General features: G+C 41.0%; 1 protein-coding gene across 3 annotated transcripts in view; it reads left to right on the forward strand.

The window, feature by feature from the left end:
- Positions 1-19,531, forward strand: part of arhgef1a (Rho guanine nucleotide exchange factor (GEF) 1a) — a 228,888-nt gene that overhangs the window by 141,767 nt on the left and 67,590 nt on the right. For all 3 annotated transcript variants that reach the window (XM_039767009.1, XM_039767028.1, XM_039767017.1), the window contains one exon: positions 11,111-11,273. In XM_039767009.1, coding sequence (XP_039622943.1) covers positions 11,111-11,273 — 163 coding nt within the window. The remainder of the gene's footprint in view (positions 1-11,110; positions 11,274-19,531) is intronic.

A 19,531-nucleotide genomic window follows, 5' to 3' on the forward strand; every position in this document is an offset into this window, starting at 1 on the left:
ACTCTTATAGATAGGTTCAGTTATCCGGGGAAGACTCGGAGTAGAGTCGCTGCTCCTCTGCATTGAGAGGAGTCAGTTGAGGTGGTTTGGGCATCTGGTTAGGATGCCTCCCTGGGGGGGATGTTCCAGGCATGCCCCACTGGGAGAAGGCCTCGGGGCAGACCCAGGACACGCTGGAGGGATTATATCTCTCGGCTGGCTTTGGAACGCCTCGGGGTCCTCCCAGAGGAGCTGGAGGAGGTGGCCGGAGAGGGGGAGGTCTGGGCTTCCCTGATTAGGCTGCTGCCCCTGTGACCCAACCTCAGATAAGCGGTGGATAATGGATGGATGGATGGTTACATTCTTTTAAAATATGACCTTTTAGAGTACTCCTTTGACAGAGGCCATTTGGGACTGGAGCAAGGTATCTTCACTAAGTGGTAGCAAGCAAAAGAACTTGCAGAAACTTTAGAAGGCAATAGGTAGGAGAAAATACAATATTTGAAAGTGAGCCAAGAGACAAGAACTTTACTCATTGTGTTCACCTGATGTTGTGGCTGGCTGAGGTTTGTTTTGATCATTTGTTTTTTCCATGGTGCTGGGAGTCCAGATGTTCTTGGAAAATGTTCTTGTTATTTCTATATTTGACCAAGGACTTGCCTTCTTTAAGCAAATTTAAGGTGCTGAGTCAATACTATTTGTAACAGTGCTTTATGGTGCTGCAGGGAAGTACGCTACACTGGAAGATTGCCCACTTAGAAATGATCACTTTATGAACTGCATTGTCAGGCTTCAGCTCTCACAATTAAGATTTTCTTCTTCACTTTCATATGCATTTTTGCACTGATTACTGAACTAGTATGCGTTTTGGTTCTCCTCTTGGCAGGTACAACTGGACTTTCTTCGTTTAATAATTGTTAGATTAAATGGCGTGCTTTTGTTCAAAGTCTGCAATTTCAGACTTTGAGCTTCATTTATTCCCAAATGTATTTAGTTTAATAAATATGCGATTGTGTTAAAAACATTTAGGAATGAATTCAGATTTTTTCCAGTTTCTTTCTAAATATGTTTTTTAAGTAGGTAGTTAGTGATACATTTAGATTACGGCAGGCTCTCTAAGCTAGTTCTTTTATTTGCTCATGTTCCGGTTAAAAGCAGAGGGAAATGGTTATTGAGCAATAGTGTAATTGATATGCAACATTTAAAGATATTCAGCCATGTACTTTTGACTCAACATGGCATGTCAGTTTTTGCTTGCCTAATATATCCAAGTGAACATTAAGTTGAGGTTTGAGCCAAGGGTTGAATTACACTACTTGCTACCTTATTTCAGGCTTCTACAGTTTTCAGTGTTGTAAAATATTTTCCTAGCATTTGTGTGAAATTTACTCTTAACCAGCTTCCATCTGTGCCCCTTATGCAGTGTTTCCAGATGGCCAATTTTGCCACCCATGTTGGCTGTTTTTGATTTCTTTCTGCAGAGCAAAAAAGGGCTTCCACGGATTGCAATTTCTGGGCTTTTCTAAGCATTGATTTTTTTTTTTTTTGCCTTTCAGCGTTTAAATATCACAGTTTATGTGAGAGTGTATTCCTTTTCTTGAAATTTTGCATAAAAGTACACCTAATTTCATCTGAAAGAATCAAGATGGCATTGTGTAAATGGCATAAACTGCATCATTATGTTTATTAAAATGGCTTTAAACTAAAATCTGTAAGTCATCTTACTTAATAAGTTCTTTTAAAGTGTCAACTGACATCAGCCTGACTTATTCTATTGTAGTCTTCAGTTCTTACACCAAGCCAATACAATGGCACAATCCTGCAGTGGTAAGCACTGCACTTCACAGTTCTAAGAGTTTGGGTTCAAATCCAAGTCTTAAATTTAAGCTTATATAAGATCTCCCAGTTTCTGTTGTCACTTTATGAATATCACCATGTAAGGTTAATTGACAAGTCTAAATTGGCCCTGCATTAAGAAGTGTTCCACAATAAAAGGCACCCCGTCCAAAGCTGATTCCTGTCTTACACAAATGCTTCCAGGAAAAATTGTAGCCCCCACCACATTGAAATTGATTCCGTGAGCTCGATACTGGATGGATGGATATCAATTTTAATTTATGAATTGCTTATTTTCATGTATATTCTGTATTTTTCAGCTGTATCCTCCCCAGTGGATTATTACAGTTACCTTGCAATTCCAGAGACTTAGTCACTCTGTGTGGAATTCTTGCCATAATTTTGTGGTTTCTTTGGATACTTTAGTTTGTTCCCACATCCCAAATATGTGCAAGTTAATTGGCATCCTTTTCTTTTCCCGCGTATGCTGTGCACTGGATTTGCCTCATATCCAGAGTGTAATACTCGGTGGTGCTGGGCTGGGTCCTGCCATTTGGTAAATGTGTCTATAAAACATGTGCTTGATCTTTGACAAAGATCCCTTATTTGTACAAATTTGATCCCTTGCGGGGTGTGTAAGTGTGGCAGTGAACTATCACACCATTCAGGAGGGTCTTGGAATGCACCCTATACTACCAGGATAGACGCCTGCTACCATGAACTGGATAAGCAGGTTAGGAAATGGATGGGTAGACTTGTAATGCTGATGTGTAGCTTACAAACTTGCATGAGTGAGAAGGATGAGAGTCCAGGTGTCCAAGAAAATTGGCTTTATTGTTGTGAAGACAGGAACAGTCTTAAGCATTTTTATTCAAATGAGAGCTGCCATTTTCATCACTCAAACACATAGCAAGCAAGCAGCAATGCTGACAGTCTTGCTTTAGCTCCCTTCTTCAGATTAAAAAAAAAACACCGTGCCTTCTTCAAGCAGTTAAGTGGATACTAGTCGGCAATTAGAGCAAGAACATTCTGGAAGAGAGATGACAGAAAGTGAGCATTGCCAGGTCAGCAGCCAGTTTTAAACATTCCCTGCATCAACCACTGGGCGACAGATACATTACACAGTGAGCCTGCAAACTTAAGAATTGAAGCAGCAGTGGACAACCAGCTCCTGCCTGTTTTTAACAGAGTGTCAGTGCACATCGCACTTGATGGGGTGTCGGGGTCTCAATACCAACATAAGTACAAATACAAGACAAGTTTACAAGGAGTAGACTGTACCTTTTTAAGAATAGTAAACCGTAAATATATTAAAATTCTAACAAGATTACCAAAAGAGTCACCGAAATGGGACACAATCCCATGTGTCATTGTGATGTCCAACCCAAGCAATTAGCTGGTGGACCACACTGCTAACCATGACACCGTTAGTAAACTGTAGAGATGTGGTGTTACATTTAAGAAGTCCCTCTTAGTAGAAGCCTTCGTCACACAAACTGTCTCTGCTGTCTAAACAGTGCCAGTCAAGTCCTAATAGGAATTTGATCATCTAACAACACTTGACTGTTGCTGCTTGAGTTGTGCCTTTTAAACTTAACACTGCTGCTGAGCCCAACATTGTCACATCCTTTTCCAGAGGCAATGATGACTAACTGACTACAGAAGCTCAGTTTTCCTGTTCCTTTTAACTCTTAATCACTGAGCCATTGAAGCTAGTAAGAGCAATTGCACAGGTGATGGAACACCCTGGAAGAACACATAGCAAAAGTGTGACCTGAAGTAGAATATGACACCTGATAAAGGTCACACGTTCAAAACCATTAACTCGCCATCAGGGATTAATGTGACATTTGCATTTTACGCCACAGGTTTGTTTAATGCACCTAGACTATCTGAAAGAGTTATTTTAAAAGCTTGAGAAGGCCACAACATTTTTTTTGTTAACTTGGAAGTCTATGGGATACTGTTATGCAGAGAGAGGTCAAGTAAAACCTTTTGTCCATGTGCACAAAATATGTCCTGGAACCAAAGAACATAAGTATGCTTAAATACAAGAAAGGAAGCCATTGCCCCCGCAAAAAAGTTTTAGAATGTTTCAATATTTCGAGAGTTGCAGTCTTCAAGGACAAAAATGGGTATCAATAATTTCCATCTGGTGGACACATCTGAGCAATCTGGAATGTGCTCTAGATGTCTCAATTTTAAAATTAGATGAACACTAGAACAGCGTCTGATACTTACTGTCTGCTTAGTCAGCAGCTAGTACTTACAGAATGACCTGTTACATACAAATATTTGGTAAAGCCATCATACTGCACACGTATATAGATGTCACCAGGTCTTTTTTGTTTTGTCTAGCAGACAGAAAAGCAAACCTGGGCACTAAACACCTCAAAACTAGTCTGGTCCTTTAGGGGGCTACATAGGCAGCTTCCAAACAGCCCAAGGAGGCAGCTTGCTTTCTTTTTCCTTCAAACACCAAGGGCTTTGACTCTAATCTTCTTTCTTTCTTGCCTGGCTGAATTTCTTGCCTTTCATTAACCCAGTTGCCAGTGAACTTTTCTCCTCCTAAAATGTAGAATTCAAAACCGTGCCTGTGGTCTGTCTTTGTACCTCAACTTGTGAGCTGTATTTCTGGGATCAGAGGCTGTGTCACCTTGGGTAACAGTGCACCAAAAAACACCAAATACATTTGATAGTAACCAATAAGTATTTTGTTTTTCCACACATTCAGGCAGTTTAGTCATTCTTTTTTTTTTTTTTTTATATATTCCAGCAAGATTTTAGTGGCATTTGATCCCCTATTTCTGAGGTTGTTGTCAATTGACAAATCTTCATACTTGCGTCCATCTTTCTGCAGTTTCCCTCTCTTGCTGGCAGTCTCTTCCTGTTTAGTCTCTCTGATTTAGGGGGCTCAAGCCCTTTCAAGTTTTCAAGCCATCCAGCGCCAACACCTTTTTTCAGAGTTTTTGGGTTGCCCCATGACACTAACATTATAGGCCATGCTGGTGAGATGACAAGGAAGCATGTATACTCAAGAGGTAATGAGACGCGGGTCAAAAGTGTGACAAAGCATTTGATGTTATCAGCTGACCAAGCAGGCAGTCATCTGCTTGAAATATGAAACCTGTCATGAGCATCCAGACCCAAAGTTATGACCAGAACTTGTCCTTGCTCAAACTCGCACAGATTCCATGTACAGCTTTGTTTGCCTTCTTTTACCCTGAAAATGCAATTTCTTGGCCAGTTTTTGGTTCTTGGCTGATTCAAGGAAGCTGCTTTTGCAATTGTTTTTGTTTCCATGGAAACTGAACAGTATTCATGGTTAAAATGAGGAAGTATAGTGGGTCACTTCCTACTTCAGCTTTTGGTTTAATGCATCCCTTGTGTTAAGAAGAGCTCCTGTAATTCTACAGTTGCCCATCAAGCTTGTAAGGCAGGTCCTAGGATCTGCATGTGGTTGCCATACAGATGGCTTTCTGGCAAGCATAGGGATACACTTGAAACATGTAAGGAAGAACGAGGAAAATGTGGGAGAGCAGGCAGGGAAAGAATGGTTCATGTGGGTATCTTGCTGGTTTTTGTATGAACCAAAATATACTGTCTTTGAAGAATGTATTTAGTCATCTTCCATGTAATAAATCATTTGTAAAGGATGATGCAGAAGGATTGGCATACTGGATAGCTTGTGGTGTCTTTCCCGGTCGGGAAGCTAATTGTCCCCTCTAAACAGATGGCCAGGAATCCTGCCGACTATGCTGGCAGCAGATCCCTTTAGTGGCACCTGAGGACAACAGGGCTGCCCAACAGATCTACAACTCCTATGCAGCTGTGCAGGTTTTCAAACAGGAGCCAGACCATTGTTTTGGGAGAACAAATGGTTCTGAGAGGTACTCTAGTCTCCCTCTGTCCTTCGTCAATAATGGCTTCCTTGGCTGGGAAAGGTACTGTCAATCAACCTGATCCTGATACCCATCTGTCTGGGTCCTCCTTTTACAAGCCGACTAGTTCTCTCTAAGACTGTGCATGGCTATCTGCATTTTAGAAGCTCCCTGTATCCTACTCTTCCAAGCTTTCCAAATATTTAGGTTCTTACATCCACTCATATATCAGATGTCTCTTCCACTGATAGCTGATTAAGAGGTCAGAAGAAAGATACCCTATCAACTGAGAGGTCTGCTTTAACCCAAACATGGAGGTGCAAAACATGAGAAGCTGTCCTGCACTGCTAAGTGAACCTGGCACCTGTCCCCACACATTCTCCATCATGGGCCTTTAAATTAACCAAAGAGTGTCTGCCTTGTCTTGACGAAGACGTTTATACCCTTAAGGTTTCATCATTTGACTTGTAGAGCTCCGCTTGGGGATAGGAGAAGATGATGACTTTTATCACAGTTACGTGTGTCTCTGGTTGACAGATCAGCAGGTTGCTATTGGTGATGAATTTCCAAGACATCCTTGGCTTCAGTAAAGTTTGGGTCTTTGTCTATCTATCCATTCATACCTACTTGTTCAGGATTTTCCAGGTTAAAGTTATGGTATATTCTCAGAATGCTACTAGACATGCTTCTGAAAATGCATAATTGGGTAGATATTTTTCATAGGTTCATATTCACTCAATGGTTGTGCACATGTGCAGAGTTAGTAAAAATGCCTTGTACCTGATGATTCCTGGATATACATTAGTTCAACATTAACCTAGCCTGCCTAGTTGTGTGGGGCAGAACAAAGTGCATTGGAATTTGTAAGCCATCATGTAAGAGTAATAGGACTGCTGGGTACTGGGGAGGCAGGGAGGTTAGTAGTATAGAGGACCCAGAATTTGAGATGAGTCGGGATCACTAAAGTATAGGGCATGCTTCGGGGTGTATCTACCTATGGTTTGTGAAACACATATTTAAATCTCTGACCATGCTATATACACATTGTTCTGGCTTCAAGGGTCTGTTGCGGCTACATAGTTTAAAAGGTGTCCAGTCTTTGCAGATATCTGATGATTTATTTGGTGTGTAGCTACAGTAACTACTTGGTTTTGTTACATTGTCAATGCTTAATACAGACTGCTACCTTTGATTTTGGTGCCACCTATGATATAAATTAGGTTTGTCAGCTGCTTTTTGACAACTTTGTGTGTAAAGTGCTATATAACAAAGTTGGCTTGCCAACTGCAAGTACAGTATCTGTACGCTTGTCAGTTTTAAGATAGGGCCTCTTTTTGTTTTCAAGCTCATTCCCGGTTGTGAGGCATGGTTTTTCTATACAGGAACAGAAGACTTCCTCTGCACAGAGCATACGGCCTGTTTCTCTTTGTGCTGCTGACCCATAAACATCTTTGGCTTGTGTGTTGGAACACCACCCGAGAATGTGTCAAATTCCTGAGAAAGGTGCTAGATGCTGCCTTGAACTTCCACCATGTTCAGCTGCCTACTCCCAGTGTTTTTGCACCTGAAATCAATTGAAATTTGAAAATTCAACATTTGTTTCCCTGTTTATGAGCTTCTGAGGGGAAATAGGAAGATTTGTGGTAGATGTTATTAATTAGGGACAGCAGACGGAATGGGGAGAAGGGAGTTCATATCATGTGATATTATGAGAGCTTTGATTTATCGTCACGTGTGCACAGGAGTGCGAAATCTGATGAAGTCGCAGACTTGAATAGGCCTGGTCAGTGTTCTGTTCTGTCTTCACTTTTATCTTCTTTGCCTATACTCTTCTGAACTTGACTGCCATTAGTGAAACATTTGCATTTATGAGTAATGTATTGTGATGTAATCAGTGTTTGTATTCATTTTTTTATTGTTGGTATTGCAGCACTGGCTAAAGTTTGTGAGAAACTACTACACATGACAGTAAATTTAAAATTGAACCTGAACTTTGAAATATTGACAAATTATGTCCGTCTGACAGCTTTGTTTTTAAGGCATAACAAATGGGGACACTGAATGCTGCTGCAGCTTCTGAACTCCTTTGTAGTGTTATAACTTTAGTTGTGTTAAATTGGTCCAGAACACCTCAACCTCCAACAGTTTGCCTTGCTACAGGATTTGTAGGATGCAGCACTTTTATTTTCCTCTTCACTGCTGCTTAGCTCTTAGCATGTACTTTTATATTTGTTTTTTGAGGGCATTCTAGTCATAGATAGTCTGTGATCCAATGGCAGATTGGACTGGATGATTTTTTTTATCTAGAAGCTCCGAGATGATTATATTGAAAGCAGAGATGAAGTCAACAAACAAGATCCTTACATATGCCCCTGACCTATCTAGGTGTTGTTAATTAAAGCTCAGACCTAAATTCACTACATCATCCACAGACCGGATGGCTCTGTAAGAAAACTGAAATGGGTTCAGGAAGTCTTCCATAGCATTCTTGAGGTATTTCATAATAAGGCATTCAAAGGTCTTTATTGCCTCAGAGGTTAAAGATACTGGTCTGTAGTCATTTAAGCTTGTGACCTTTGATTTTTTTGCTACTAGAATGATAATGGAGATCTTGAAGCAGGCAGGAACAATGCACAGATCCAGAGATGTCCAAAGAAAGGAGAAGGAGAAGGGTGGCTTTTGCATCTTTGTTTATATTAGACTCTTGTCATGTGGATTTATTATTTCCAAATTCAGTAGTCTGCTCTAAGCTATATAGTAAATAAGTGTTGTTGTAAATAGTGTCACTAATTTTATAGTGTCCAGTTTATTGCATTGGATCTCTTTAAAATATTTCAACGGCTTCTGCAGACTGCCTTTTTATTTATGCAAGGAAAGGACAATGAAACATCAACAGCAGTGTTGGGAGATTATTCACTTGTAAAATGAAAATACAATGAAAGAATAGATGTCACACTTCCATATAATATCAACAATAGTATCACTTTGTTTCAGTTGTTCATGTCAGTTGCTGTACATCTTAACTACAGCAGACTAAGCCTTTCTACTGTGAAGAGCCCTACAAAGATCAGTTTTAATTCTATTAATATCCTCCCGCCCATCAGAGTGGATATCAATTGATAGCTCAGAATGAATTAATGAAACGGTGGTTTAAATTCCTAACTTTAACATTCAGTCAGGTTCATGTGCCTTTTCAGAAAAATCTTTTCACCATCTTCCATGGTTTGCAACTGCCATCCCTGTTATTTCAAATGAGCCTCCTTCCACAAACCTTTTATGAAAAACCATTAAAAAGGAGCATGCAAACACTATATAGTGGTTTGGTGCAGAAGACTGAAAAAGTGACATCATAACCTACAGTGTGTGATCTATTTTTTTTTTTTTTTGTTATACAGTAAAAAACCCCAATTACCTGCACACTGATTTACTGAGTTTCTGCATTATCGGAGGGTGAACCTGTAAGTGCAATGTACTACGTGCAGTTCTTTAAACCTTTGCTGTGAAAACTGTACAGAGCGTGTAAATAATTTTTACTTTTTAACCTCTACTGTACTGAGCAAGCAGTTGAGGAGCTGATGGCTGTGGGTATGTGTGCATGACGCATCAACCCAAACTACACCAGTGTGTCCTCCGCGTTGTCTGTGTACACTTGTTCAGTTTGTGTTTATACACTTTGGTGACCTGCAAACCTGCATTGTCTGGCTCTGAGGCTAGCATTTTCCAGAGTGAGCTAAATGGAGAGGTCCATCCATAGGCTGTGCAGAGACTGTCCTTGACCACTGTGTGTTTGCGGTGTGCTTCCCTGGTGACATCAGCTGATCTCTCTCTGTCTCAGCCCTCTCTTTGTCTGTGCTTTGTCGACCGTGCAAATCCCACCTTTACCACCAATCGAATTGCTGTGCACTCACACCACGAAGCATTAGTTCGAAGGTTTGCGCTGTGGTCCGCTTTGAACCAGCGCTTTCTGGGGTGAAGTAAATGTAGACCTTCACCAGTCTTCCACGTAACCCATCTTCTGTCCAGTGTGAACGGTGAGCTTCCCTGATGCCGTTAGCTGATCGTTCTTTGTGTCTACCCCCATCTTCTCAGCGCAGTGTCCCCACCACAGCAGCTATCTGTTTTATCAGAGTTTTTAGCTATGTGAGGTAGCATCTGTCCATATTTCCTCAGATAGTCGGGGTTCTATTATATTTGCATGTTCTTCTTCTGTTCAGTCATATATCAAGTAAATGCAGTCAATACAGCAGGAGAGACTACCTAAGGGACCTAAGTGGTTAATTTCCTTCATGGTTGAGGTGCTCAAAATGAATACAGTTAGGGAACTTCCAGACGTGACACACTCAGTCTGGAAGTTCCCTTTGTGCCTGAACATTAACTACAGTGCAACCCAAAAATTGGACAAAAAAAGTAAAACCCTTAGAATCAATATAATCTAAAATTGACACTTTACCCAAGTCCTAAAAGTAATAAACGACTTGCGATTTAAACAACATACAATAAATGTACTTGTTTATGCTGTGATTCATCTTCTCAGTCTCCACTTGCATATTATGTTTTCGGTTGCAAGCTGTGATTGTACTTGTCGGCAGGTTGCCTTTAGCAGTGCCTACACATAATTGTCCTTTAAAATGCATTGATCTTTCCACGTGTGGCCAGGCTGCTAACATTTTTCTGAAAAATACTCGAAGCGCCGAACACCCCTTGTGGCTACCTTTTTTACATTTTAACAGAAGCACCAGTATTGGATTTATTGATGTACTGATTCTTTGGCTTTGGAGAGCCTCAGCAAATTGTTATATAAAAACTAGCACAGGATCCCACCTTACAGGATTTTCGACTGCAAATAACCACCTAGTCCTAGTGTCATGGTGTTTTTACTTGGTAGGTCTGTGTTTTCCAGTTTGTGTTTAGTTCGACAATGCCAGTGAAGTTCAAAGACCATAACTGGCTTACAGTACTGATTGGGATACACAGTGAATTTAAAAGGAAGGAGAATGCACAAAAACATCATAAACCCCTGCCTTTTGTTAAAATCTGATGTAACTTAAATAATCTTGTAATATGTTTTGTGTCCTTTATAATGCGGGATATGACTTCTCATTCCCGGGTTGTCTGGTATTTTATATTTACATGTATATGTCTGTTGAGCAGCATTAACACTATGATCCTTAAATCACTGCAGCTGCTTTACTAAGGAGATTGCATTCTTAAAATTCATGTTTTTTCCATCTTAAATTCAATTCCATGTTATTGTGTTGGCTACAGATGGCTACTTTTTTTAAAAAAAAACAAAAAAAACCCAGACCCACCAGTAAGGGATATAAGTGGAGGCAGGAGACTTAAGCATCTGTCCCTCACTCCAACTGTGTGGCCTCTTTAACTACAACTGGGTTTTCTGTCTCTTCTGTTTACAGAATAAAGAAAAGGAACGTGTGAAGGAGAAGGAAAAGGAGTCAAGAGAGAGGGAGGCTCGCTACACCAATGGACACCTGTTTAATTGTATCACCGTGTCGGGGACCACCCTGTGCTATGCCTGCAACAAGAGCATCACAGCCAAGGAGGCGCTGAGTTGCCCAAGTAAGTGGTGAATATGAGCTGCACCGACCATTTGTGTATATAACCACCACAGACACACAGGACAATATTTACGTACAAATTACTGTACATGCCTGGAGGGCTTGACTGGAATGAACGTCCCAGTAGCCAGAGACAAATTTTCATCTAAATGCTTATAAATGCTTTAAGCTTTATAAAAAAAAATAATCACCCACAAAAACTGTACTTATCCATCTCTTAGGAGCGTGGTAATATACTTTTGGAATCTTGTTAAATGATAGTTAACTAAAGACATTGGCTGTTATCAAAATGCCATACTGCACTTCATTTCTTTTTGTCTGGCTGTCAAATTCAAATTTTAGATAACGTTTTTAGCATTGCAGTAATTTTTTGTGTTTCCAAAGCATTGATAATAAACAAAGCATAACCTAATTGTAGCTTTTGTTTTCTTTCGCTCACAAGTTTTAAGGGTAGTTTGCCCACCCTCATCACATCTAAACATTAAATGGCCGCAGTTACTAGAAAACCTGCATGCCACTTTGAGGTCATTTAGACTCTCATGGAGCAACATGCCTTTTAGAAGGCATACCTGGGCACATCGATAGACACACTCCGTAAGTATGCTTACACACCCTTGAACACCCACACATTTACACAGCCACTTTGACTGGAAATCCCCCTGGCAACCAGAGAACCTGATATGGGATTTGCATACATCTTTATTTTCTTCCATTCTTTGGCATGATTGTCCTAATTCTCTCATAAACACACACAGACATGCACACACAGTGTGGATGTAATCCCTCTGTGTTTTCTACTAGGCTTCTTTAGTACTTGCTTGTGTACCCCTATCAAAAAACCTTCAGTTCTACTCCCATTTTTTTTTTTTTTTTCCCATCGCCATTTGTGTCCTAGACCCGGGCTCCCCGTCATCGATTCCTGGTCTCCCAGCTCAAGTTAATTTATTTTATTTCTTTCATTGGTTGTCATGTGGGCAGTCGTGTGTGTGTGTGTGTGTGTGACACACATCAGGTGTTTACTTGAAAGGCCAGAAGCTGCCTTCTGCTGTTCTAAACTTGGACTGCAGCTACATCTTTCCAACATCCCAAAGGGATTCCCACAAGAGTAGTTAAAGCTTTTTGACTGCTTGCTGGGCTCCTTGACATGTAGAGCTCCACCTCTCTTCACCCAAATATTCTGCGTAGAGAAGGAGAATTATGTCAGGATTCAGGCCAGACCTTCAACATGCTTCTCTTTAACTCTGCTCCTCCACCAGTTTCTGGGTTTGTATCCCATCGAAGGCAGTACATTGTCTGCACCTGCTTGCAAAGAATGGAAAGTCGACGCATTGAGACTCCCAATTGAATTGAGTTGCTCTTTCACCTAGGCACCCTTTCATTCTTCGGTTACTTTTCCACAAAAAAACATTTGGATTGTTGTACATATGGCGTCTTTACTGTCAGTTTCTCTTTTGAATTTCTATCCTTAACATGTAGCGGGTTTTTATTTATTTTTAAATTATGAAAATAGTATTGGAGCTGAGGTGGTATAATAGACTTTGTAACCAATTTGATCTATTCATATATGGCTTTGTGCAGTCATTTAAATGTACTGAATAATAGTGCATGCCGCTAGCCTTGAATGAGATGGCCACCAAAACCATGTGACCAAATCCCTGTGATGTCACACACATGCAAACCTAGCTTTGCTCTCAGTGACACGCACCATCATAACAACCAAATGGAGGAATAATGAGATAATCAGGTAGAAATAAGGAGATAAAATAAAACTAAAATACTAGCCATGTTACATGTCAAAGTCAAGTAATAGAATAAATGTTAAAATATTTGATAACTCTTAATGCTACCTATCTTCAGTATCCTCCTGTGTCTGAACCATTCATTACTGGTGCTCTCTCTGTTGAGTGCTTTCCTGTAACTCTTGCTTCTCAGCCTCTGTCATTTTGAGGCAATTTGCTCATCCCTGCTTGCTTTTATCCTTCCCATCTTTGAAGGAGTTTTCTCTCAGCATGCCTGCTACGCCCTTACTCCTCCTTGTGCATCTTACACTCACACTTCCTCTTTCAGTTGAGTCACCAAAACCAAAGTGACCAATGAGATTGTTTGGAGAAATGGGACACACGCACAGACCTTAGTGTTTTATTATATAGTAGATGACAAATTCTGTTTCAGTTGTGACGGCAGTTAGCATTGCCTCATAAAACAGTAGATGCTTTTAGGTAATGAAACAAAATGTTGAACAAGGTTGGATACAATCCCTGAATGTATACATGTTGCTTGCTCTGAGAGGACAGTCTTTGAAATATAATCCTGTACTCTTAAGTGTTGGCACTCTTGGATGCTCTGGCCTATTAATCATTTTAAAATAATGATATCTGGCTGCTTCTGCTGAACACCATTAAGTTACGGTAGTTGATTTAAGGGATGTTTTTAGGATTAGGCTGAAAGCAGCTTTAGTGTCCATCAATAGCTGAAAGAGCCAGGAAGGGAGTAGGATGTGCTAGGTTTGCTAGCTGCCTTCTCTTAGTCCATATCCTGGATGTTGAGGCACAGATCTTATCTTGCTGTGAGATGGCTGTGAGTCAGTAGCTTCATCCTGCTAGGATGAAATGGCTGTGTGTAGTGATTATTACTTAGTCACTCACTTGTCTGACTGTGATGCCTGCTGGTGTGGGGGGTGCACTTAAGTGCATGGACTGAAATAGCAGCCAAGTTTTTGGTTACACATGGCAAGGGGATACTGGGTGTTGGTAGCTTTAAAAGGTGAAGGCTAGGTATTTCTTATTGGGATTAATATCACAGATTAACCTGCCTAGTATGCATTTTACAACCTGGTTAGCATATTTCTCAAAGTGACATGAAACTAGCATCTTCACAGACAGTGTTCAGATATAAGGTGCACTCACCTTTGTAAAGTGTCAGAGGTCAGGAGAGACACCCCTGATCCTTGGCATGATTTGCATTGTATAAATGCAGTAAGCACTCCATGACCCCAAGTTAGATTATGCAGGTTTGAGAATGCTGTGTTATCTTATAAAATCGGTGACCCATACAAACATTGCTGTGGTCCCAACCCAGGTTAATATGCTCATGGATTTGAAAGTCAGGGCAGTGAAAGGCCAACCTGTCTTTGCTTTTAACACTAAAATTACCAAAGCCTGCGAAAAAACTCGTAGTTCTGTTCCACCTTAAATCCCCTCGCACCTCTCTGTCAGCATCTTTTGTCTTGTAAATGTGTCGGTAAGCCGCCTGCTATTCACAACCCACCTCCACCACAGAAGGGGCACAAAGTTTTCTCAGCTCAAGACCTGTTTACCTGCGTGTCAGTTGCTTAAGAGTTGTATAGAGTAAGTACTATATCATTATTTGGAACACATGCATTTCATGTGTGTTCTGTGTCTACAATCAGAAGTATATATGACTGATGACTCTGTACTTGTGTGTAATTGCTTTATCATACTTTCTAAAAATTGCACAGAATGCAATTTAAATGCATATAAGTAGTTAACACAACAAGCGCCATAGAAAGCAACATTTCTATGACTGTTATGCCAGAATTTTTGTTATTCTTTTGTAAAAGCTGACCAATTGGCAAACTGAGACATTGTAATGAGTGTAGTCCAATCGGTGAAGGGCCATATAATAAGCATGAATCTGTCAGAGCTTTGTTTTTACCTGTCTGCACTGAAATGCCACCCTGACATTTTCAAACGTTCCCTGCTCTTGAGAATGTGAAAAGTAGTGTGGATAAAAGCTGAAAATTAAAACAAATGTCAAGGATAGTCGCACAGAATGACATTGTTGTTCTCAGTCCGACTCAACAACGGAGTAAAGGTGAAAGACTTGCCATGCTGAGTTTTGGCTCTGTTTGAATGAATTCCTGTAACATATAATTTAAACTGAATGACCTATAGTTCACAGTATACGGATGACATAGGATACGCCATGACTTAGCCATTTGGCTGCAGTCCCTATCCCAACCATCCTGTCCCTCCAGTTGCCACCTGCTGTTCAGTACAAGCCAGCTTAGCTGTTGTTCCCACTTCCTTCCACCATGGGCCTCAAGGCTATTAGCCTGGCGTCTTTAAATTGCTGAGGAATGTTGGGATCGGCCTTGTTTGACTGAGCTGACAAATCTGTGCAGACCACCTGCTGTTTAAAATGTATAGCTCAATCTCTATGGTAGCCCAATCACAGTGCAATGAAGAGGTTTGATGTGGGTTTTTGTGTCTGCACTAGTCATGCCAGAGTTGAGCAAAACCACAATGCTGCTGTCTCCTCCATACAGCATCATTGGTTTTTGAATGGTCCCTTCTCTGTTTGTCAGACCCACAGCTGATTTTCATGGAGATTCTTTGAATTTTCATCTTTATCTTCCTTCTACACTCCTCCCCACCCCCAACATTGCTCTAGCATTTAATGGTGATCAGCAGTCATGAGACACCCTGATCTCGTGTTTCACAATTAGCCCGTCCTTTCCTGCCTTGTCATTTTCATGCACTAGATTTTAAAATCCTTGGCCTTAATTCAGTAGAGAAGTCGAAAGCCCAGGCAGGACAAACTAATGAATGTTTGTTTTTTCTTATGACCTCACTGCTCCTTAAACACCCACCCCCCCAGGGGCAAACAGCTGCCCATAACCTCGCCTTGACAATGTTTCTCTGTCGAGGCACCCGGTCTGCCTTCAAAGGGAGCCTTGTGCCAAGAGGAGGAACAGCTGGCGGTGCTCTCGGGAGAGGCTGGGCCCGGCTCTAGTCCGAGAGAGAAACTCCTAGGATACGCCTTCACAAGACTGCTTTCTTAAGCAGTCTTGTTGTTGTTGTGGTTGTTATTATGGCCAGCGTGGATTGTTATTGTAGGGCAACCCACACATAAACTGTTCACTGAGAGGACAGAAGAGCTTTGTGGGCTTTCTTCCTAAACACTGCAGCACAGGCGTCGGAGCCACTGAGCAGAGGCTTGCATTCACTCAGAACCATTTCTGTGTGGGGTTCATGCCGAATGCTGATACAAACTTTGTACTGCCAGCATAGCCTCGTGGGAGCTGTGGGAAAAGTCACAGTTGTGAGATTGAGTTACAGGTGGCTGCCCTTTGACCTTGGTGGGGGCTCTTTTTCTAACAACCTGCTTGCTGTTCATCTGCAAATTTGATCCCAAGAGGCAATGAGCATAAAGCTACATTACTCCCACCTGCTAGCTGCGGAAAAAAAAAAGAAAAAAAAACTAACTTAGATGGTTCATACTGGTAGCAGCTGGATTTCATCTGTTTACATATAACTACTGGCACAAGAGGGTGAAAGAAGAAGTTGCTCATGATTTCAGTGTGATGGTTCCCCTTTCACCTTCATAAATGTTGCCTCTGGTATCTGAACATGCTACCTCACGTGGGTTTTGGTGTGGCATGACAGGTTACACAATTTACCATTGTTGTGATTGTTTAACAGTCATGGGCACCAAAAGAGGCAACTGAGCCCTGCAACATCACATACAGGTAAAGTTTTGTTACAATGAATATCTTTACAAAGATATTTATGGTCCCGACAGTTTCCCCGTATGACACGAGTCTATAGAAATCTCGTTACTACAAAATACATTCAGCAGATACTTTAATTTCAACAAAGTTCCCACCAGACCTTGAAATGCCTGAATGAATCATCCACAGAGCAGTTAGTTTTGTGGCCGCAGCTAAGTTGTACACAATGATCCCCAAACAAACACTAATTTTTTTTTTCTTTCTTTCTTTCAACTATCCTCGTACTTTTTTTTTTTTTTGCTCTTTTTGTTTTTGGTGGTTTCAGTGATAACTTTTGCTTATTGCTTGTCAATATTTGAAAAACATCCATTGGAATTTAACTCATTGTCACCCTCCTATAGAAATGGCAGACTTTTCATTTTGCCGCAATCGAGAGCTGCAATAATGTAAAGACATTGCCAGTGACTTCGGAATTTCTCCATCAACACTGTCAACTTTCTTGAAAGAGCAAGCAAAAATAGAAAAATCTCGGGCTGCAAACGTATGCGAACTGCTGCATTTAACGACTTTGATAAAGCTGTTTTTATGTGGTTCAGTGATGCTCGTTCAAGAAACATTCCTATTAATGTGGCACTCATTCAAGAAAATGTGAGGTTTCTAAACTCTCTTGAGACCTCCCCGAACTGGACAACCAAGCCGAAGAGCATCCCGAAGTGTGATTGCTGTGTCTGTGGAAGACTGTTTTTATCCATTGCTGGTGCAACAGCAGGCTCAAAGCTCTGCTGCGGCTCACCACCAAGGCAAACAGAAAAGATCTCGATGGGTGATGCAAAGAACATTGTAAATGCAGGGAACAGCATTACTTGGCGACTAACCTGGCCACAACCCTGCCTGACTGGTGTCTACGTATAGAAGAATGGCAGATCTTGCTACAATAAATAACCGTGCTGTTCCTGTTTCAAGTTGTACTGAGACTTGACCTTGTGTTTTGTGGTGCAAGGCAGGTACTTCTAGCGCGACCACGATCCTTTATGATTTGCTTCTGTGGCGCTTCACTGCACCGCTGTTGCCCTGCCCTGGCAACGGACAAACAATCTCCCACAGACGTGGCAATCACGCTTTGGGACACACTTTGGCGTGTCATCCCGTTGAATGGGGGAGTGGGGGGATCCCAAAAGAGTTCAGAAACCTCACAATATGAAGAAGAAAAGGTTGATTCGGCTTCTGATCGATAAGTGTACTGCACACAACATGCTTCCACATTTAGTTAATATTCGCGTTGAATTCCTCCCACCCAATTGCACAGCAGTGCTTCAGCCATTGGATTTGGACATCATTCGCACCCTGAAAGTGTATTATCGCAAGGAAATGCTGAGAAAAATTCTCGTCAGTATAACTTGTAAACAGGAGGAGATTAAAATTAATGCCAAAGTAGCTATTGAAATGATTGCAAACACCTGGGCGCAAGTTAAAGAAAGCACTATAATAACAAATTGAGATTCTCATTACAACAAAATATTTTTTAGGTCCCTGGCAGTTCCTTGTAACAGAATTTTACCTGTATTTGGTTAGGGGAGTCCTGCTTCTTCTTTGTTGTCAGGAATTGCACCATCACTTGTGAAATTCCTAGGCACTGTCTATGCCATTAATCACATTTCTAATTTAAACCTATTTTGAACTAAAAGTAAAGTAAAATTAATTTGCACATGACTGGGTCGAATAGAAAGTCCATGCCTGAGTTGCAGGCTCAACACTACCCATTGTGTTATTGTAGCCCACCATGATGAAAGGCATAGGGACTTTCACATTTTTCACTAACACAAACATTGACGTTCGTTGGTATGTGAACAGTGCTTAGGAGGCAGATGTCTTTCTTTCTCTCCTTCCACTTGATTGCATTCTTTTTGCCTTATTGCAACAAAACTAATGCACCATGCTGCAGCTTGACACGTTCACTAGACCAGAGTCGGAAGGCATATCAGTGTTATGGCGATTTGCTCGTACAGTGTCATATGCATCCAGTTTCCTTTGAAGTAAAATCTCCAGCACTTCAGGTGAGGTATAGAAACTTTCCATTGTTGTACAGTAGTCTTGGTCAAGTAAAGAATCTGCCAGTGAAAACACAGATGTATCGATGCCACATTGACTGTACTTGTCATCACACTTGTCTTTCTGCTAGTGTAAAGTACAGTGTTCCAGATTAGATTAGATGTACCCAGAGCTTGCTTTGCACAGCATGTAGATCTTGATACCAAACCCTTTCATGCCCTTTCAGTGCGATGTACTGTATCCACGACAGCCTTCCCTTTCAACCCATGAGACTTTCATTGCGAATGGCAACATATATATCTTCTGTATATTTTTGTAATAACCTGATACACATCCCACAGTTTGTACATTTTCAGTACTGGGTGATTCATCATAGTCATTGTTAGTAGTGAAACGCAGGTATTTTATAATGACACTCATAACTTGGCTGAAAAATGGGCGTAAGCAACAAGCTGTGTGTGGACCAGTGTCATCTCTTGACTGATTTATCCATTATGCCTGGCTGTATTAGTAGACTGAAAAGCACCCACATGTTGTCGTCAGTGACCAACTGCCACCTACTACAATAAACAAATAGTTTACTGTAACTTTTCCAAATTACTCACAATAATAATTTGTTTCCACAACCGCCAGACATTGACAAATCGTACATCAGGGGTCTCCAACCTTTTTTCCCCTGAGAGCTACTTTTACAAAATGAAAATGGCTGAGAGATACTAATGTTTTCTAACGTTTCT

The sequence above is a fragment of the Polypterus senegalus genome, chromosome 1 (assembly GCF_016835505.1).
Source record: "Polypterus senegalus isolate Bchr_013 chromosome 1, ASM1683550v1, whole genome shotgun sequence".
In the NCBI taxonomy this organism is placed as follows: Eukaryota; Metazoa; Chordata; class Cladistia; order Polypteriformes; family Polypteridae; genus Polypterus; species Polypterus senegalus.